The 22,338-nt window shown below is 46.0% G+C and overlaps 1 protein-coding gene across 3 annotated transcripts in view; it reads left to right on the forward strand.

Annotated features, from left to right (window-relative positions):
- Positions 1–22,338, forward strand: part of MTHFD1 (methylenetetrahydrofolate dehydrogenase, cyclohydrolase and formyltetrahydrofolate synthetase 1) — a 155,281-nt gene that overhangs the window by 99,875 nt on the left and 33,068 nt on the right. For all 3 annotated transcript variants that reach the window (XM_068254245.1, XM_068254243.1, XM_068254244.1), the window contains 5 exons: positions 469–545; positions 8,928–9,068; positions 10,315–10,383; positions 10,497–10,608; positions 21,871–22,010. In XM_068254245.1, coding sequence (XP_068110346.1) covers positions 469–545; positions 8,928–9,068; positions 10,315–10,383; positions 10,497–10,608; positions 21,871–22,010 — 539 coding nt within the window. The remainder of the gene's footprint in view (positions 1–468; positions 546–8,927; positions 9,069–10,314; positions 10,384–10,496; positions 10,609–21,870; positions 22,011–22,338) is intronic.

The raw sequence follows: 22,338 nt of genomic DNA on the forward strand, positions 1-22,338 counted from the left end.
TCCATGTCAGATCTGGGCATGGCCGCGACCACACTCAGATGGGCCTCAGTATGGTGGCTGCCACTTTACTGAATGTGGCGAGAGATTGCAACAGCCTGACCAGTGCATAGAAGCAGCTGGGCAGCAGTCGGCGCTCTATAAATACTGAATAATAAAAATAGTGGCTGGATAATGTACTGGTTAATGGCTCTGCCTCTGACACAGGTGACCTGGGTTCAAACCTCGGCTCTTCAGTAAGCCAGCACCTATTCAGTAGGAGACCTTGGGCAAGACTCCAGAACACTGCTACTGCCTATACAGCGCATCCTAGTGGCTGCAGCTCTGGCACTTTGAGTCCACCAGGAGAAAAGCACCATTTAAATGTTATTTATCTTTGTCTACAAATATCCAAAGCTAAATAGCTGGAGTTCTACTTTAAATTATATTGAGCAGTATACCGGTACTGATGGTTTTTGCATTTCCTTGCAGTAATGGACACAAATGATCGGTTCCTGAGGAAGATCACAATTGGCCAAGCCCCAACAGAGAAGGGCTTCACACGAACGGTAATGTATCTCAGTGCTGTTTATAGTACACAAAACCATCCCAAAATATTTGGGTTGTAAATTTGCTGTAGCCAGATCAGACACACTGATGTCAGCATTGGCTGAAGTGAACATGACAAAACACATGGCTACACCCTTCAGCCTCCTACTGCAGAACAATAACAAAATAAATACTGGTAAAAACATGCTTACTCCATTACAAATTGCAGTCACATGACCACTAGGCCTCCTTCTTTCCAGCATTACAGATGAAGTTCTGTTAAGGCCCATATCCAGGGGAAGATGTAGAAATAGCACCTAATAGTTCAGAGGTTACCTTTCTGTATGAAATGAGGATTCTGTTGGTATATATCCTATCTAGATATTCTGATCACAAAACCAGAAGCAAGGAGTACAGTGGGTCAACTATCAGGCGCTCTGCGTGGATCTGCTGAAGATGCCTGGGTTGCAAGCTCCCCACTATTAAAGGAACCTCCAGTAATGCTTAAAGGACCGCTCCAGTGAAAAAAGAAAGTCGTTAAAATCTGACATGTTTTGAACTAGTCCATCTCCTCATGGGGGATTCTCGGGGTTTTCTTTGTTTTCAAAAGCATTTCCTGAATGACAGTTTATCTACCAAACTAGTAAGATACCAGCCAGCTTCCCTACAAACTTGCACACTATTTTGTCAGTCAGACTTCGCAACTGTCATTCAGGAAATTCTTTTGAAAACAAAGAAAGCCCCAAGAATCCCCCATGAGGAGATGAACTAGTCCAAAACCTGTGGGTTCTGTCAGATGTTAACTGCTTACTTTTTATCGCTGGAGTGGTCCTTTAAGACAAGCCCATATAGTCGGTTCTGTTTGTCACCTGACCACTCTAGTTTAACATCCCATCAGGTGACAACATTGTTAAAGAGGAACTCCAGTGAAAATAATGTAATAAAAAAGTGTTTCATTTTTACAATAATTATGTATAAATGATTTAGTCAGTGTTTGCCCATTGTACAATTTTTACTCTCCCTGATTTACATTCTGAAATTTATCACATGCTGACATTTTTACTGCTGGAAGGTGATGTCAGTGGAAGGAGATGCTGTTGCTTTTTTGGCAGTTGGAAAAAGCTGTTATTTCCCACAATGTAACAAGGCTCCCACAGTGTGATGTCAGGACCTCAGAGCTGTGAGACGCTGACATCACACTGTGGGAGGGGTTTCACCACAAAATCAGCCATACAGAGCCCCCTGATTATCTGTTTGAGAGAAGGAATAGATTTCTCATGAAAATGGGGGTATCACTACTGTTTGGGATGAAGTTCAATTCTTGGCTACGGTTTCTCTTTAACCACTTGACCCCCCAGTGCTAAATTTCTCCGTCCCTCTGCGCACTGCTTCACCCCCAGGGACGGAGAAAGGCGCACTTATTTGTTTACTGGCTGGGAGTGGGCGGGGACCTCGCGCGCACACTCCAGCCAGCCAGCACAGCAGGTGACTAATTGGATGTTAGGAACAAGCGTTCCTAAATCCAATTAGACGCGCCGATTGCGGACACAATGGAGGCTGCTTCAAACAGAAGCAGTCTCCATTGATAACACATTAATGTAAACAAACGTGTAGCGCGCGATCGCGCGCCCCCGCGACCCGCGCGCGCGCGCACACACCCCCGCTCTGCAGTGCAATGATTGGTTATGGGGACCCCAGTCCCCAATAACCAATCATATCACAGTAAAAAATGAATGGAAGCAGCGCTGCAATGTACAAATTGCGCTGGTGCTTCAGGGGTAAAACCCCTCCGTTGTGAAGTGGTTAAGCTCCGTGCAAATCAGAACCATTAGTATGGTCACACAGAGCATGACCTGGATGTAGATGCGGGCTCTGCCTTTCTCCACCCACATCGTGGCTGCACAGTCTTCCCACCATCCTCCTCTGCAGCATTAGGCATTGACTTGGATGCAGGGTGCACAGTCTGAATATCAGTGAAGATTTCAACATATAGCACAGACAGTCTGGGCTCTTGACTATGTCTTATACATATGATTCATTTAATGTCAGCTAATCAAAGAGATTACAGACATATATAAAAAAAATCTCTGCCGATACAGAGAGGAGAGCGTAGCAGGAGTCACGGGACTGAGATTTCTCATGAAAAAGCCAGGGATTTACAGGGGGGGGGGGGGGAAATCACTCTACTTGCTGTACAAAGCATGAGTCGGTTGCCTTATGTTTTGAGCTATGCCTGGAATTCCTCTGCAGTAAGTGCAGGTTTTCTGGAAGAGCCACATATTTCCTGTTTCAGAAAAGAACATGCCTTTCTTTGAAAAGCTGCCGCCCACATGTGCAGGAATTTGAATCTTGGCTTATTTGTATGTGACCATTATGCTTCTGAGTACGTATGAAGCAGCAGTGAGTTGTGGCTTCATATAGGCAGGGCTTGCGGTGAATGAGGGAAGCATGATGTGCTGGAGGGGGCAGAGACAGAATAATACTTCTCAGCATTTAGCAGGTGCTCCCCGTGTTTATGTGTTGTTTCCTCCAGGCACTCCGGTTTCCACCCACATCCCAAAAGCATACAGATAAGTTAATTTGCTTCCCCCTAAATTAGAGTGACCAGATTTTTGTGGGTCCAACCTGGGGGGCGGGGGCGGGGGGGGGGGGTCGCCGCTGCGAAAAAGTGGGCGGACTGAGAAGTGAGCAGTGACGAAAGGTGGGGGTGGTGAAAAATGGGCGTGGCCATGACGTATGGGCGGAGCTAATGTAATAATGTAACAGCGAGGCATAAGAAAGCAGTGTTTACGCCATGATGTGGTCAAACGAGGATTCGCATCATGGGTGTGCAGAAACTGTATGATGCTAATAGTATACCGTAACCACAAAGCAGCAAACATAGCCAACTATGACCATTAAATAATAAATGCAGTAACAGTTACCCCGGACACCAGAAACTAAATGCAATGGGCAACATGTCAGCACAAAATAAACGCAATGTGGGCAACGTCAGCACAAAATAAACGCAATGCGGGCAAACATGTCAGTACAAAATAAACGCAATGCGGGCAAACATGCCAGTACAAAATAAACGCAATGCGGGCAAACATGCCAGTACAAAATAAACGCAATGCGGGCAACATGTCAGTACAAAATAAACGCAATGCGGGCAAACATTTCACCAGAAAATAAACGCAATGCGGGCAAACATTTCACCAGAAACTAAACGCAATGCGGGCAAACATTTCACCAGAAAATAAACGCAATGCGGGCAAACATTTCACCAGAAAATAAACGCAATGCGGGCAAACATTTCACCAGAAAATAAACGCAATGCGGGCAAACATTTCACCAGAAAAGAAACGCAATGCGGGCAAACATTTCACCAGAAAATAAACGCAATGCGAGCACATTTCACCTGGAAAAGAAAGCATTTACTCACCTGGCAAAAGTCTTCGGGCCTCTGGCGCGCTGCTCCTGGGACCACATTCCTCCTGCTTCTGATCTTGTCTCCCGCGCTGACAGGGCTACGGCAAGATGGCGCCCGAAGCCCTGTACTGGAGACACAAATAGTCTCCAGTACAGGGCTTTGGCAGCCATCTTGCCGTAGCCCTGCTCGCCTGCCGGTATTGGGACACCGGAAGAAGGAGGCTTAAGCGTGGCTGCGAGCAATGAACTGGCACGGCGTCTATAGACGCCGCTGCCAGTTCATGAAGATAGAGTGGCCAGAGTCCCGAGGCCGGGACATCCCGCTGCTGAATGCGGGACGTTTCCCAGGACCTCATGCAGCCTGGGACAGCGGACCCCGAATCCGGGACATCTGGTCACTCTACCTAAATTGACCCTAGACTGTGATACATACACTACACGCAGGGCCGGCCCGCTCATGAGGCGGGGTGAAACATTTGCCTCAGGCGGCAGATCTGGGGGGGGCGGCACCCGCCTGTCTATGTGCTGGGGGCCGCCCGCCGAGCAGGAGGGGTAGCGGGCAGAAAGGGGGTATTGGGCCTAGCGGCGGGGAGGGGGGTCGGACCCCCCCCTCCCTCGCCTGGGTCCCCCGATCTGCGCTCCCCTCCAGCGTTAAGTACAAGCCTGCATATGATGAAGAGGCAACAGGCGGGGGAATCACTCACCTCTTCCGCGTTCCATCGTGCGCTCCACTCACGTCACTTCCTGCAAGGCCGTCCACTTACAATGCAGTGAGCGGCGTTGCAGGAAGTGACGTCAGTGGAGCACGCGATGGAACGCGGAAGAGGTGAGTGATTCCCACGCCCGTTGCCTCTTCATCATATGCATAATGCAGGCTTGCACTTAACGCTGGAGGGGAGCGCAGATCGGGGGACCCAGGCGAGCCGTGGGGTCGGACCCCCCCCCCCCCCCCCCCCCTCGTCTGGGTCCCCCGATCTGCGCTCCCCTCCAGCGTTAAGTACAAGCCTGCATTATGCATATGATGAAGAGGCAACAGGCGGGGGAATCACTCACCTCTTCCGCGTTCCATCGCGTGCTCCACTGACGTCACTTCCTGCAACGCCTCCCACTGCATTGTAAGTGGACGGCCTTGCAGGAAGTGACGGGGGGGGGCGGCGATTTTTTCTAATTTTGCCTCAGGCGGCAAAAAGTCTAGGCCCTGACTACACGATATAGACATATGACTAGGGTAGGGATTAGATTGTGAGCCCCTCTGGGGGACAGTTAACTGAACTTTTTAAGTGCTTGAGATTTTAAAAGCTCTTGCTAATTGAATGCTATGGGGGAATTTTACAAAATCACATTGCTGCAGTGTGAACACACACATAGGATAACAGCAAGAGCTTTGAAAATCACAAAAGCTCTTGTATTGTGAACAAGACAAGACAATATACTCTGTACAGCGCTGCGGTAGATGGAAATCAGATCAGACCTGTTGGAAGTAGGCGGTTGGACCTGTCTATCTGATGGGAAATTGCATAGTGTGTACCAAGCATTATATCTTATGATACTGTCTGTATTTTTATACAGTACAGAGAAGCAACAGTCACTGTGTAATGTAAAGGTTAACTATAATAAATTGGCAAGATATGATACATTTCACACCCCCAGGCTTGTTTGTTATTGCTATCAGCGGCCTCTGGGGATCAGTTTTCTCACTTGAGCCTGTATAACAGGTTCTGAACTTGCAATAGTCACTTCTTGGCGAATTAGAACAGTAAAGCCTGCAGAACTGTACAAAGTGCATTATAAGTATTATTTTTTGTTAAACTCTTGGTAGGCGTTATAAAAGATGTTAACTACTTAAAGACCGCCCCACGCCAATGGGCGGGGCCGCAGCGGCAGCCCCAGGACTGCCTAACGCCAAAAGGGCCGGCTACTGCAGGAGATGGCGCGCAGGATGCAAGCGCATCTCCTGCTTGAGGGGCGGAACTTCCCCCCCACCCGGGAGACTTTTAGACGGCGAAACAGCCGTCTATTTACTGGGTACAGCGCTGCAATCTGCAGTAGCGCTGTTCTGGGGACAGCCGTGTGGCACGGCTGTCCCCTTCGTAGACTGGGGAGTGATCGGCTGTCATAAGCTGAAGCCTATGACAGCTGATCACGCTGATTGGCTGGTGAGGGGAGGGAGGGAGCGGGAAGGGAGAGGGTGGCGATCAGACCCCACTAACAGAGAGCTCTGTTGGGGGGGGGGGGGGGGGGGAATCACAAGTGTGCTGTGTTGTGCTTGGCCTTAAAGCTGCAGTGGCGTATTTTAAAAGAAATAGAATGGTCTTTTAAAAAGTTGATATTGCTAACTTCTTTTAGGCAGGGAACACACTTATCTTTTAGTTTTCTGTGCGCGTTTTTCTGCACACCAAGTGTGTTTTTCATGCAGACATGCACGTTTTTTCACAGCAGCTGATGTAATTGGTAGAGAACACTGACAAAATGTGCAGAATCATGATGCAGAATGTTTTTCTACTTGCGAAAAACACATTGAGCGTGAACTAGCCCATTGATGAACACGAGTTGTCAGTTTTTCTGTGCAGAAAACCCACAAGAAAACAGTCAAGTGTGTTCCCTCCTTTTCCACTCTCGGTGAGATCATCCTACACAGACTGTTAGCATATATCTAATGTGTTACTAGTTAGTTACATGTGCATGAAGTGAAATTTTTCGTTTGAAAGCTGCTGGTGAATTCTAAGCCTCTGTCGGCATATTGTGATTGGCTGCTTAGTGCAGCCAAACAAGCGGGTGGCAGGGCCGGTTTAAGCAACAATGGGGCCCCAGGGCAAAATAAACCTGGGGGGGGCCCCCAACATATACCCCGGAACAAAATTCGGCATTAGGGGACCTTTTTTGCAGCTGGTATAGTCAGGGTGTGAAGTCCCAATCGGTCGGAGCTCCACATTCTGGCTATCCCAGCCCGCATGGGGGACAAGGGGTTAAAAAGTTTCAGGAGGGGGGACCCCACATAATTAAAAAAAAAAAAAATTCCCACACTCTAAACATAAAAAAAAAATTGGGAAAATAGGAAAAAATGCCAGGGATCTTCATACAGCCATATTGCGGCTGTATAGCGATCCCTGGCCAAAGCGCTGCGGCTGCGTATAGACCCCCTGGAAACCCCATCAGGAAATGTATTGCTCTTTCGTTTTGATGCCTGTAAAATGACACTACCGTTAGGTTTGCTACTAAAAGTGACATTTACCGCATTTAAAAGTATACTTTTTTCCTTCTAAACTTTAAAATCGATTTTCTCAAAAACTATAAGGTCTTTTTGAAAAATTGTTTTTTCCTCTTATTCCTAATGATCTCCTTAACATATCCTGCAAATTTAGGCTTTCTAGCATTTAAGGTGGATTTGCTATTAACCATTAAAGTCGGCAGGCTTTTAAATGTGTATTTTTTTTTCTTTGAAACTTTAAAATCGATTTTCTCAAAAACTATAAGGCCGATTTGAAATTTTTTTTTTCCTCTTGTAGCCACTGGGGGCCCCTACAAGCTCTGGGGCCCTGGGGCAGCTGCCTCCTTTGCCTTAATGGTAGCGCCGGCCCTGGCGGGTGGCAAGGAGCAATGATAATTACCTGCTCTAGATGGCTTCTTCTCTTCCTCTATGGGCGGCTCTGAACTCTTGGCTGGTCTTCTGGGTCCCGATCACATGACATGATATGTGATCAGGATCCAGGAGACAGTGTCTGTGTTACAGTAACAGACTCTTCCATCACCCCTCTTCCACCTCCGGGTGGCATTGTAACACTGGCATGGTCTCCTGGAGCCAGATCACATGTCATGTCATGTGATCAGAACCGAGAAGGCATGCCGGGGTTACTTCACCGCCACGGTGGAGGAACAAAAAGCCGATCCAGCTGTCCAGACAGGTATGTATGCATACCCACACTGCATACCTTGCCGAGCCTGCCAGGCTGGGGAACGCACACTTCCCCAGCGGCAGGAATAATTTGTCCCTGCGGCCAAATAAAGTTTTACTTTATTTGGCTGCTAAAGGGTTAAGATATGCAGTGCAATTACATGATCACCATGGCACCTTGTTATTCAGTTCTCCAAAGATGTTGGGGGAGCATTTATTTCTAGGAAGGGGAGGCGTGACTAGGCTGCTACTCACCACTCCTCCCCATCGGGGGCGTGGCCTGCCACCCATACTCCCCCCACCTAACTCCCTCCTATCTCTTGAGACGAATGAAAGCTGGGAACGGCTTAAAGAATGTGAGGGAGAGTCTTGCCAGCCTTCTATTCTAAATGAGGCACAGCAAGGATTTTTTGTCTGGCTTGCTTATCATAAAGATAAGGGCATTTATAATTATTTTAAAAATGTTGGATTATAGCAAGAGTGATTATATGCAAATAGTGATGGTCTGATCCAGATAGAGAAATGCTCTGCTTTATTTAACTTGTTATGTATGTTTGGTGATCTTGACGAAGCCCTCATCGGGCGAAACATGTTTGGAATATAATGGTGTTTTTTGTTAAGCACTTTTATCCACACTGTGTTGCTGACCAGTGCATGGGTCCTAGCTGGCTATACAAACTGTAGATGCTGGAGAACTTGAGGGGTGGACTGCTGGATTGATCACACAAGGGTTGATTTGCGTCTTTCGGACATACCCTAATTGTGAGTCCACTTGGGGTTTTGATTACCACGTCTGGTGATCACATTGGGGGTTTAAGTCATCACACCTGGTGACCACTCCCTGGCACACTGGTCTGCAGTGTGCTTTTCTTCAAACTTATATATATCTTTCTAGCAATTTTAATGCAGACCAATAAACGTTATATTTTACTGTACATTTAGGGCTTTCCTTTATTGGTCAGCCTTTATTTGTTTCATATGTTTTGCTGCATTTGTATTTTTGTCTAAAAAATACTTAATACTTTAAAAGTACACTTTAAGGCCTTTACATTTTATTACCCTTCGTTTGTATAACGATTACTTTCTGTGCTTTGTACAGGCCCAGTTTGACATCTCTGTAGCCAGTGAGATCATGGCTGTGTTGGCCCTCACAGACTCTCTAAATGACATGAGGTTGAGGCTAAGCAAGATGGTGGTGGCCACCAGCAAGCAAGGAGCCCCAGTCACCGCAGAAGACTTGGTGAGATACATGATATGCCAACGTGCTTTTCTGGATTAAACTGAATTGTCATGTTTCCAAAAATAAAGGTGTCAGTAGACTCCAAAGCGTGACTAATTATGTGGATGAAACTGGAATGGCCTGATGGGATTCATTCTTGTTAAATGTATGTTTATTTCTGTAAAGTTGGTGGTTGAGGAGGCAACTCAAATCTATGCATTTCCAATGTCCTTCTTTTAACCCAAGGCTGGTGCCTCTCTTGCCTTCGGCTCTGCTCTGCCCTGCCAACAAGTATCTCATATTATCTGACCTGTATGGCTGGGTTCACACGAAAAACGATTTCTGTAAAATAGGATCCATTTTCCATTTAAATGGATCAGCTTGTTATGTTGGTCATTCGTTTTTTAATCCGATTTTTTAATTCCGTTTCAGTCGCCACCTGCTCCATACTTGTCACCATTTCATTTGCGTTCTACTGCCGCTCGGGTCCACTGCACAGGAGAAGCGCTGATATTCGAGCCCCTGAAGAAGAATTGAGGCTCCCCATTGGACTGCAACAAACCAATAGGAGTCCTCCCTCAAACCAGGGAGGATTCCCATTGGTCTGTTGCAATACAATAGGGGACTGATGCTTCTTATGGGACTCAGATCTGTATATGCACGCATCTTCTGTGCAGTGGACTGAGCAATGGCGGCAGCAGCGATGGAGGAACTCGAATGGGATGGAGACAGGTGAAAAAACATTTGCGAAATGTATGTGGTGTGCAGCCTAGTGAGAATGGACACATTCCATTCTCATTGGCTACCATAGATTCCATAGGCTTCTAATTCGTACGGCGAATTCAGAGAAACTGTGAACCACACATCCTTGCAGTACACTTGTCGGAATGGAAAGAACAGGTTCGTTACGAATGGACTGATTTGAACGGTACCTATTGCTTTGCATAGGATCTGTTCAGATCTGTTCCATTCAGTTCCAATAAATGGAACATTTTTCTTGCCAATGGGAACGCAGCCTATTTCTTTGTGTTACCAATTCTGCGTGTTTGGCTCATTAATTACGGACGGTACTCCTTTTTGGATTATGTTGAATGCACCCACAATGGGTAGGAGTACTGCTTCTGTAGGAAGTCTGGCATCTGTGAAGAAGAGATCTTTCTGAGACGTAGAAAGCCAGAATTGTAACTGGAAAAAATGCTTAGTCCACCCAAAAGAAATAAATCAACAAAATATCTGGAAAATGATCGATGTTTTCCATTTCCTGCAGGGAGTAAGTGGTGCTCTGGCAGTGCTGATGAAGGACGCTATAAAGCCCAACCTGATGCAGACGTTGGAGGTAAGATCCGTGGGGACACGTGTAGTCAGTCCATTTGGAGACCTCTATAGCTGGCCTGTATGGCTTGGTCTTTCTTACAGCAAAATAAACTTTTCATGGTTCTTTTTTTCCAGGGAAATCCAGTATTCGTTCATGCTGGACCTTTTGCAAATATTGCTCATGGAAACTCCTCAATATTGGCTGATAAAATCTCTCTGAAGCTGGTTGGCCCAGAAGGATTTGTAGGTAAGAAGATATTTTTTCCTAACAGCTTAATTCTTAATAGAAGAAACCTCTACCAAAGGAAGTATGGAGGCGGCCATATTTCATTCCATCTCGTATCAAGACTGTTGTACTGATACACGTGTCTTTAATAGGATCTTGCAGAGCATCCAAGTTTATGGAGAAGTGTTCACTTAATGTACTGTTGGTGTTTTTTATGCTGTAAAAGTTTTAGGTTTCCTAATCCACTCATCTTAAAAACTGTGTTGAAATTTGACCACTAAACTGAACTCGCATATCTCAACCGGATCTGTGAAGTCGGAGCAATTCTTGGGTACCTGGAGTTGGAGTCTGTGGTTTCATAAAAAGAGGAGTTGAATGAATTTTGGACCCACTCCATTGCACTGCAAGGGCTGTGAAGTCGGATTTGGAGTAATTTTGGGTACCTAGAGTCGGAGTCTGTGGTTTCATCAACAAGAGACTGAATTAAATGATTTTGGTACTGACTTCACAGCCCTGGTCTTGACTCTGCAAACAGAAGAGCAGACAGCATGACTATGAAGGATTGCGGAATAGCCGCCGCGTGCCCTGACGGCGTGGCGGCTACTTCCGCATCCAGCCCGGCGGTCTACGCGCGGCGACAGGTGTCTGATGTGATACAGCCTTCCTGTGCACATAGGCTGAGGAATACACGCGCGTGCGGAGAGACAGAAGCTTTATGCGAAGCAGAGAGGGATCAGCTGACTCCCCTGGTCACCTGATCCAAGGATGGATGCGGATTGGCTGGAAGGGACTGGGCAGCGCTGATCAACGCTGCACTATATAACCTGTCGTCCCTCAGTCTCACGTTGTCTGCCGTTGCGAATGCTTTATGTGTTAGCACACAGACCTTAGTCAGATCCTACAGTGTGTTAGAACCGGGAAGGACCTGGGAATTCACACTGAGCTAGAATACTGTCTCAATGCTAGGTTATGCTTTAGACTAGTTCCAGGGTGTTGTGACTACGGACCTCACACCCAAGCCTAGGATACTGTCTCAATGCTATGTTATGCTTTAGACTAGTTCCAGGGTGTTGTGACTATGGACCTCACACCCAAGCCTAGGATACTGTGTCAATGCTATGTTATGCTTTAGACTAGTTCCAGGGTGTTGTGACTACAGATCTCACACCCAAGCCTAGAATACTGTCTCAATGCTATGTGATGCTTTAGACTAGTTCCAGGGTGTTGTGACTACGGACCTCACACCCAAGCCTAGGATACGGTCTTAATGCTATGTTATGCTTTAGACTAGTTCCAGGGTGTTGTGACTACGGACCTCACACCCAAGCCTAGGTTACTGTATCATTCTATGTTATGAGATAGACTAGTTCCAGGGTGTTGTGAATACTGATCTCACACCCAAGACTAGCACTGTGTACTTGCATTACCTTAGCCCGCCACTAGGGTGTAGAGAGCTAGGATCTCACATCTAGTTAGGGCAAGTTTGTTCATATTAGCAGCAGGGCATCCTGCAACCAGGCTTAGGCCCCTCTCCTAGGGAGCCTTTAGCCTATAGGGATTCACCCACAGTCTGGGGTGAAATCCCTTTTTCTTCTTACCTCCAGCTCCGCTGGTGGTTTTCACTCAAAGTACTACTGTTACATCAAACACTCATATCTCAGGTGTCTAGAGGTTAGACATACCTGGATTATTGGTGATACTGCAGATCATCCATAATCTAGTGTATATCTGCATTACTGGTGATTCTGCAGATCTCTAATAATCAGATTCTCTCTGCGTGTTGACACCCATCGTTACAATGACACATGGAAAGAGATGAGGAGGAAGCTAGCAGGGATACTGGATCCACTTGACAGTCGTCTGCTTGCACTCACCACCTCGGTGGAGAATTGTATTAGCGTACTGGATAGTCATCAGACCCAGATCAATGCCTTGTCTGGGTCTATACAAGCCCTTCAGACGACTGTTAACGCAGTGCGATCCCCTCTTGTTACAGACTTACGTATGCCTGTGCCCGAGAAGTTTTCTGGTCATAGATCTGACTTTTGAAACTTTAAAAATCGAGTGTTATCTTACTTTGAGTTGAGACCTAATGCTTCAGGTACTGTCGCACAGAGAATTATCTTTATTAAGACACTGTTGACTGGGGATTCCCAGACCTGGACATAAGGTCTCCAACCAGGGGATTGGGCCCTGACCTCTGTGGAGGAATTTTTCAAAGCTATGGCTATTATTTACGATGATCCGGACTTTGCTTCGACCGCTGAGCGGAAGCTCAAGATGTTGCGGGAAGGCAAAGATTCGGTAGAGACTTATGCAGCTGAGTTCAGGAAGTGGGCGGTGTCAGCTAGATGGGGCTCATTTGCGTTATTGGGTTGTTTCTTGTCAGGATTATCAGATGCAGTGTCTAATCTGATGTTGGGATATCCTGAGCCAAAAACTATTGATGAAGCCATTTCTCTAGCGATCAGAGTGGACCGTCGCTTACGGTACCAGAGACAAAGTCGGGGCAGGAGTAGTGTGAGATACGTTTCCTATGCTTCCTCTCCACCTACGTCACCTCCCCCTGAACCCATGCAGATTGGACGGTCAAAATTGTCCCGGGTCGAGCAGAGTCGTAGAAAGGCTGAACAACTCTGCTCGTACTGTGCAGAGGAGGGTCATAAAGTACAGAACTGTCCCAAAAAATCGGGAAACGCTGCCGCCTAGGAGTGGTCAGAGGTAACACCCTAGGCACGCAGAATTTACCTCTTAAAGACGATCGATTGCTCCTCCCATGCGCCATTTCATGGGAGGACCAAACAGTTTCTACTGAGGCCTTCCTCGACTCTGGCTCGGCCGCCAATTTTATTGACTGATTTTGCGAAAAAAATTGGGAATACCTATTGTCCCATTAAGTCACAAGGTGTTAGTTACTGCGGTGGATGACTCTCCTCTGCAGAGTAAATACCCTCTGTCTCAGACCCCGGAGTTGGGGGTCACTATAGGGGTTTTACATAGAGAGAGTCTGCAGTTTTTTGTCTTACGAATGGCAACTTCCACCATTATCCTTGGTCTGCCATGGTTGCGACTCCACGCCCCTCAGATTGATTGGGCCTCTGGTCAGCTTACGAGCTGGTCTACCCGCTGCTATCATCATTGTTTGGCGAAGGTAACCATGGGTAACACCAGAATTCAGGTGGAAGGATTACCAGAGCAGTATAAAGATTTTGCTGATGTCTTTTGTCCTAAATCAGCAGACAGACTACCCCCTCACCGTCCCTTCGATTGTCCGATTGACTTAAGATCTGGTTGTATGCCTCCTAGGGGTCACCTTTATAACTTGTCCGGGCCAGAGAAGTTGGCAATGCAGGAGTACATCAAAGAAAATTTAGCTAAAGGATTTATCCGCCCCTCCCGGTCACCTGCGGGCGCTGGGTTCCTTTTTGTAAAGAAAAAAGATGGAGGCCTCCATCCCTGCATTGACTATCGGGGTCTAAATAAGATCACGGTGAAAAATCGTTACCCACTGCCTCTGATTGACGATTTATTCTCCCAGATCACCAATGCTAAAGTTTTCTCGAAATTGGACTTAAAGGAATACTATCGATGTATGCATTTATTTTTAAATGCTGTATGTTGTAGCACACATTAGGACAAGTACTAGGAGCAATTTGATTCCTCGCACAGCTGTTCCTCTCAGCTGTAAAATCCTCCGTCAGTTTTGGCGTCAGCGTTGGATACAAAATGTATCTAATACTGGCAGCTCCCAGAGGGCTAGACCATGTCTCTGCACAGGGGAGTTGCTATCAGCTCCTCAGTTTATAGTTTAATTATCACCTTGCTGAAAGAATCTTATTGATATGGTGGTAAGGGGTTAAAAATTCTATCAATGTGTGTTCATTATCTTCGCTTCTCTTGACTTATAAAGATACTAATAATGCTAATTGTAAACAGTGATCTGCCCCTCTCAGCAGCTTATAAAGTGGATGCAGCCTGGAGTGAATCATCACAAGCAGGCAGCCAGGCAACCAGTCTGAGTGTAAACACAGACTAGTGTTATAGCTAGTTATATTCCAGCAATATTACAGCTCATTTAGTTACCTGTTACCACCTCAGATCAGCCTATTTCTCCTCATCTCTCCTGCATGCTGTGAGTGACACAGTGAAATATATTTGTGAGCTGTGTGACAGAGTAACCAAGCAGCTCATGGTGACCCAAACTACTATGAGCTGTGTGAGAAATGAATTTTTAAGCAGGGATAGCGAAAGAGAGACCTGGGTGAATAAATAAAGTGCCCCTAGCACTAGTGGTAATGTGTACACTAATATAGAGTATTAAAAAAAAAAAGTTGTTTCAATCGATAGTATTCCTTTAAGGGGTGCATACAACCTGGTTCGCATCAGGGACGGTGACGAGTGGAAGACGGCCTTTAATACACCCGATGGGCATTACGAGTACTTAGTGATGCCCTTCGGGTTGTGCAACGCCCCGGCCGTCTTCCAGGAGCTGATTAACGAGGTTTTTAGACCAATTTTGGGCAAATTTGCATTGGTATATCTTGATGATATACTTGTCTTTTCAGCCACCCTTGCCAAACATCGGAGACATGTCAAGTATGTGTTGAAAAGACCAAGACAGAATCATTTGTATGCCAAACTGGAAAAGTGCATTTTTGAGGTGACCTCTGTTGCGTTTTTGGGGTATGTAATATCTGCCTCGGGCCTCTCTATGGACCCTGGGAAAGTCTCTGCTGTACTGGATTGGCCACGGCCTGTAGGTCTGAAGGCCCTCCAGAGATTCCTGGGTTTTGCAAATTACTACAGGAGATTTATTAAGGGGTACTCTACAGTGGTTGCGCCCCTCACCAGTCTTACCAAAAAAGGGGCGGATACTCACCACTGGTCCGAGGAAGCTCTTACGGCTTTTGAGACCCTAAAGAAACTGTTCTGTTCTGCTCCTATCCTGAGACACGTCGATGTCACCTTCCCGTTCATAGTAGAGGTCGATGCCTCTGAGGTGGGGGTGGGGGCTGTGCTGTCTCAGCGTTCCGGTTTGCAGGGTAAACTTCATCCATGCGCCTACTTCTCTCGTAGGTTTTCCCCAGCAGAGAGAAACTACGATATAGGCAACCGAGAACTCCTGGCCATCAAGTTAGCCTTTGAGGAATGGCGACATTGGTTAGAGGGAGCAGAGCACTTTATTACAGTTTACACAGATCATAAAAACTTGGAGTACATAGAGAATGCTAAGAGACTCAGTCCCCGACAGGCCCGGTGGTCACTGTTCTTTTCCAGATTCAGTTTTATAATTACGTACACTCCTGGCAGTAAAAATGTTAAGGCTGATGCCTTGCCTAGGTGTTTCGAGCCCGAGACGGCAAAGCCCTCGGCACCCGTGACTATTCTGCCTCGGAGGGTGGTTTTGGCAGCCACAGAAACCTGAAAGGATTGGGCTGCCACCCTGGCCCCATATCAGCAGGATGTCCCAGAAGGAAAGCCAGAGGGAGTGTTGTTTGTGCCCCTGCCCTTTCGTCTACAGCTCTTACAGCTGTTCCACTCCCATAAGAATGCTGGTCACCCAGGGGCCACCAGGACACAGGATCTCCTTGCCAGGTGTGCATGGTGGCCATCGTTGGCCACAGATTGTAAGGAGTTTGTAAGAGAGTGTGCTGTGTGTGCTAGGAGCAAACCTTCCCGACAGGCTCCGGTGGGAACTTTACAGCCTTTGCCGGTTCCAAATGAACCGTGGACCCATCTGTCCATGGATTTTGTGGGTGAACTCCCCAGGTCTGAAGGCATGACTGTCATCTGGGTGGTAGTAGACAGATTCAGCAAGATGGCCCATTTTAGTCCTCTGAAAGGACTCCCCTCCGCCCAAGAGCTGGCTAACCTCTTCATCCAGCACATTTTCCGGCTGCATGGCATTCCGGAGAATGTAGTGTCAGATAGGGGAGTCCAATTCGTTTCTAAATTCTGGAGGGCATTCTGTCATCTTATGGGCATGAATCTTTCGTTTTCATCAGGCTACCACCCGCAGACAAATGGCCAGACCGAGAGGGTCAACCAATCCATGGAACAGTTTCTCAGATGCTATGTGGCTGATGCGCAAACAGACTGGGTAAAATTTTTAACTTTCACGGAATTTGCGCACAACAACCTGAAAAGTTATTCCTCCGGGTTTTCCCCGTTTCAGGTAGTGTTGGGAAGATCCCCTAAGTTTGCTCCTTTGCCAGTGGCATCTACTCCTTTCCCAGCATTGGAGGATTGGCAGGTGGCGTTAAAACAAATTTGGGCTCTGGTGAAAACAAATTTGGGGAAGGCTTTCAAGTCTCAGAAAAAGCAGGCTGACAAGAGACGCTCTGCTGAATGGGACTTTTCGCCAGGAGATTTGGTCTGGGTGTCTACGCGACACCTGGCATTGAAACAACTGTCACCCAAATTAGGGCCTAGGTTTGTTGGGCCGTTTCCAGTCACCAAAAGAATTAATGCTGTCACTTATGCTGTTGATCTTCCTACTAGTATGCGAGGTGTAAGATCATTCCACGTGTCATTGCTCAAGCCGGCAGTACAGGTGGATTCCACTCCCCTCCCCCCCCCCTTTGTATTGATTGATGATGATCAACCCGAGTATGAGGTTGAGAAGATTCTGGACTCCCGGCTGGTGCAAAATTCTGTGCAATATTTGGTACACTGGAAAGGTTATGGTGTGGAGGATAGAACCTGGGTACCAGAATGCCGCATGCACGCAGAGGAATTGAGGAAAGAGTTCCATGATTTACAACCTGGGAAGCCTGGTGGGTCCACTCCACGGGGGGGGGGGGGGGGTGTTCTGTGAAGGATTGCGGAATAGCCGCCGCGTGCCCTGACGGCGTGGCGGCTACTTCCGCATCCAGCCCGGCGGTCTACGCGCGGCGACAGGTGTCTGATGTGATACAGCCTTCCTGTGCACATAGGCTGAGGAATACACACAGACAGAAGCTTTATGGGAAGCAGAGAGGGATCCGCTGACTCCCCTGGTCAGCTGATCCCAGGATGGATGCGGATTGGCTGGAAGGGACTGGGCGGCGCTGATCATCTCTGCACTATATAACCTCTCGTCCCTCAGTCTCACGTTGTCTGCCGTTGCGAATGCTTTATGTGTTAGCACACAGACCTTAGTCAGATCCTACAGTGTGTTAGAACCGGGAAGGACCTGGGAATTCACACTGAGCTAGAATACTGTCTCAATGCTATGTTATGCTTTAGACTAGTTCCAGGGTGTTGTGACTACGGACCTCACACCCAAGCCTAGGATACTGTCTCAATGCTATGTTATGCTTTAGACTAGTTCCAGGGTGTTGTGACTACGGACCTCACACCCAAGCCTAGGATACTGTGTCAATGCTATGTTATGCTTTAGACTAGTTCCAGGGTGTTGTGACTACGGACCTCACACCCAAGCCTAGTATACTGTCTCAATGCTATGTGATGCTTTAGACTAGTTCCAGGGTGTTGTGACTACGGACCTCACACCCAAGCCTAGGATACGGTCTTAATGCTATGTTATGCTTTAGACTAGTTCCAGGGTGTTGTGACTACGGACCTCACACCCAAGCCTAGGTTACTGTATCATTCTATGTTATGAGATAGACTAGTTCCAGGGTGTTGTGAATACTGATCTCACACCCAAGACTAGCACTGTGTACTTGCATTACCTTAGCCCGCCACTAGGGTGTAGAGAGCTAGGATCTCACATCTAGTTAGGGCAAGTTTGTTCATATTAGCAGCAGGGCATCCTGCAACCAGGCTTAGGCCCCTCTCCTAGGGAGCCTTTTGCCTATAGGGATTCACCCACAGTCTGTTGTGAAATCCCTTCTTCTTCTTACCTCCAGCTCCGCTGGTGGTTTTCACTCAAAGTACTACTGTTACATCAAACACTCATATCTCAGGTGTCTAGAGGTTAGACATACCTGGATTATTGGTGATACTGCAGATCATCCATAATCTGGTGTATATCTGCATTACTGGTGATTCTGCAGATCTCTAATAATCAGATTCTCTCTGCGTGTTGACACCCATCGTTACAATGACACATGGAAAGAGATGAGGAGGAAGCTAGCAGGGATACTGGATAGTGATGCAGACCTGATAATGCTTAATGAATTTTAACGTATTTCACAGCTGGCTGGATTAGAAAGTGGAAAACTTTCACAGGGTAAGAAATGGAAACAGAACTTTTAGGCCCAGCTTACACTGGATGGCTCACAAACTGACCCGTGTAAAAACTGATACGTGAAACAGATCAGTTTTGATTGGGCATCCGTTTTTAGCGTGTCATTAATGTGATGCGTCGGTCGCTCCCAAATTATCGCAGCCTCGCCAAGCTTGTGGCCCATTAGGCTGATTGTGCCGAATGGATCCATTCTAACAGAGTTATGTGAATGGATCCTATTGAGTATGATAGGATCCATTCACCTCTGTTAGCATCCGGGGTCTGTTTAGCTCTGCTCTGGTTTGTAGTGCCAATGTGGCCTAAGTAAACACTTCTCTTTCAGGATGTTGAAGTGGGCTTATAGCTTATATACTGGAATCTCCTACACTGTCAAGCCCCTGCCCAAGCAAAAAAAACGTTTTTAAATAATTTGGTTTCTGATTGAGCAGAGGGGTCTGTATACACAGATAGGCACCCAGGATAACAAGTCAGAACTCTTTACTGAAGAAAAACATGCATAAATAAATCATACACCACCATCAGGTAGAACAGAGAGGAACACAGAATGAATACAGGAAATCAAATACCAAAGAGATAATTGCATCATTTTACAGGCAGTGACATCTTGTGGTTGCTTTACTATACTGCAGTTTAGGAAATCCTACCAACAACTTCACCATGGCAGTATACATTTGTAAAAGCCTCCTATATACCCACATTTTAGGTGAAACTGCAGCGGTCACATGACCACCATTGCACTATGGATTAATCCACTGATGGGAAAGCAAATGACCACCACTACACTATGGATTAATCCACTGAAGGGAAAGCACATGACCACCACTACACTATGGATTAATTCACTGATGGGAAGGCTCTCCTGGGTATAATCTGGAAGCTGCTTACCTTAACTCCTCACCACCGGCTGTCAGCACCATCCCGCTTCATTGACCACCACTGTTTAGATCAAAATGTAGAAATTATTTTGACAGATTTATATTCCTGCTCTTCTGGAAGTGAGAAGGAGTTATTGGAATAAGTTAGGGTGAAATATAAAATAAATAAATAAAATGTTGACTAAGATGAACAATATAAATAGTAAAAAAAAAAGCTTACCTCTAAGCAAGGTAAAACATCTACGTGTGAGGTAAAAGATGATTCATTTTGGTCAGACACTAAAAGATAATGCGTTTCACGGATCACAGTCCGCTTCCTCAGATCAGTAAAATAAGTGTCTTGTAAATAGCAGCGTTTTGAATAAGTACATTTTTGAACCATCATGGGCTTTAAAATCTTTTAGTTTACTGACCAAACACAAGTGTGTAGCTCAGGTGTTCAGATTCTTCTAGCTGCTTTCCTGCCACTTGTCAGTGAAGCTCATTTATCAAGACAGGTGCAGAGAAAATGGGATTTACTTAGAAAAAAAAGTCTCTACCACCCTCAAGATGGGCACTGTACTTTACGCAGTGTTCCCCAACCCCGTCCTCAAGGCCCAACAACAGTGCATGTTTTGTGGAAATCCACAGAGGTAGATAATCATCTCTTCTGAGACACTAATTACCTCACCTGTGTATGTTTGTGGTTTTCTACAAAACATGTACTGTTGGTGGGCCTTGAGGACAGGGTTGGGGAACTCTGCTTTAGGGGACCCAGCAGGAAACCTCATAGGGAAATTCCACTAACGTGATAGGGTGGACAGCACCCTCTCAAACTTGCTAGGTTTCCAATAGGTTGTGGTAAACTACGCCCACACTATTCGGCCAATCACAACGCTTTGTGCTGTAAAGGGTTCTGTAGTTGGAGAACTGTTCCCTATGAGGTTTCCTGCTGGGTGCCCTACACTAAACTAGCACCGTGTCCTACTCCTTCTGGGCATTTACAGACAGTATGGGATGGTAATTGGAGCCACCATGATTGTCAGGAAGACTACCCAATTGCACGTGTGATGTTCAGAAGATAAAGAGCAGATGCAACTGACGATTTTCCACCATCCTAGACTTACAGCAGCATTAAAGGACAACTGACCTAAGAGGGTTACGGACACCTCCATATATTTATTTCTTTTTAAACAATACCAGTTGCCTGGCAATCCTGCTGATCTCTTTGGCTGCAGTAGTGTCTGAATCACCCACCTTAGACAAGCATGTGACAAATGCAGTCAAACTTTAAAGCAGTAGGATCAGCCATACTATGCCAGTAAAAAAAAACACATGTATTAGTAGATATCTACTTGTTCTACTTACATAACAGATGCATTATACTGTCCAGATTTTCATATCAGTTAGTTTTATATAGCAAATAAAGATAATTATGTTCCTGGTATTTGCCATTTTGGTTCCCTCTGACTGAAGCCAATCCTGATGTAATTTCCTCCCTTAATCTTTTTTTTCCCTCCTAGAATCTGCTCTGTCATAGCTAGCTTGCTTTGTAAACGTGAGCCCAGCAGGATCATATTTCAGCCTCATGTCACACTGAACTTCCCTCAGCCAATCAGTAAGGAGCAGGAATGTGGGAGGGGAGATGTTAAGCTTTTTTCTCGTTGGCAATGTACCAAATAGAGCCAGGCTGACAGATAAGATTTATTACAGCAGAAACATTTCTGATTAGATTGAAGTGCTTGCAATGCAAGGTGAGGTTCCAGGCTGCATAATAAACACAGAGCAGTAGGTAAATGGATTTTGATTTGGTGGCAGACAATTCCTCTTTAAGTCAAACATATCTGATGGGCATGATTGTTCAGGGTATATGGCTGAAGGACCACCAGCAGGACAGCCAGGTACTTTGCATTGTTTAAATGAAAATGAAATATGGCAACCTCCATATTCCTCTCAGTTCAGTTGTCCTTTAAGTGAGACGATGGGTCCTGATAAAACTCGGTTCACACTGGACATGAACGTCGCTTTTCATTTTTGGAACTAACATGACAAGGGGAATAATTCAGGCGTTTGTTAACTTGTGATTTATTTTTGATTAGTGTCAGATGCATGGTGATAGGTCCACTTTTTTTTTTGTCAAAAAAGGAAACTATCGTACTTTGTGGAAAATGACTGTACAATTTTGGGTATAGTTCAACTTAGGCTTATTATCTCTGTGCCACTTTGTCTTTACAGTGACAGAGGCTGGTTTTGGGGCAGACATCGGTATGGAGAAGTTTTTCGATATAAAGTGCAGATACTCTGGATTGCGCCCTCATGTGGTGGTTTTGGTTGCTACAGTGCGAGCATTAAAAATGCATGGAGGAGGGCCAACTGTGAGTTTTAAACTTTTTGACAAAAAGTTCTTGTATTTGATTGAAATAAATTGTTAAAGATCTGCATGGCCTTATATACAGTATGAAAACAAGTGAACTTTATTTCATTAGCATTTTATCCAAAAATCGACAATTGTTTTGGAGTCATGTAGGGTCCCCTTTGTCAAAGCACTGGACAACAAACACTAATCAAGAGTGCCAACACGATTTAAATATCAGGAGTGCTCACCCTTCCTCTAATACAGGGGTGTCAAACTCAAATACTCAGTAGGCTGAAATGTCTAGTTCCTCATCTGTCCCTTATACAGTTCCCTGGTGGCTAGCAGAC

The sequence above is a fragment of the Hyperolius riggenbachi genome, chromosome 9 (genome assembly GCF_040937935.1).
Source record: "Hyperolius riggenbachi isolate aHypRig1 chromosome 9, aHypRig1.pri, whole genome shotgun sequence".
Classification (NCBI taxonomy): Eukaryota; Metazoa; Chordata; class Amphibia; order Anura; family Hyperoliidae; genus Hyperolius; species Hyperolius riggenbachi.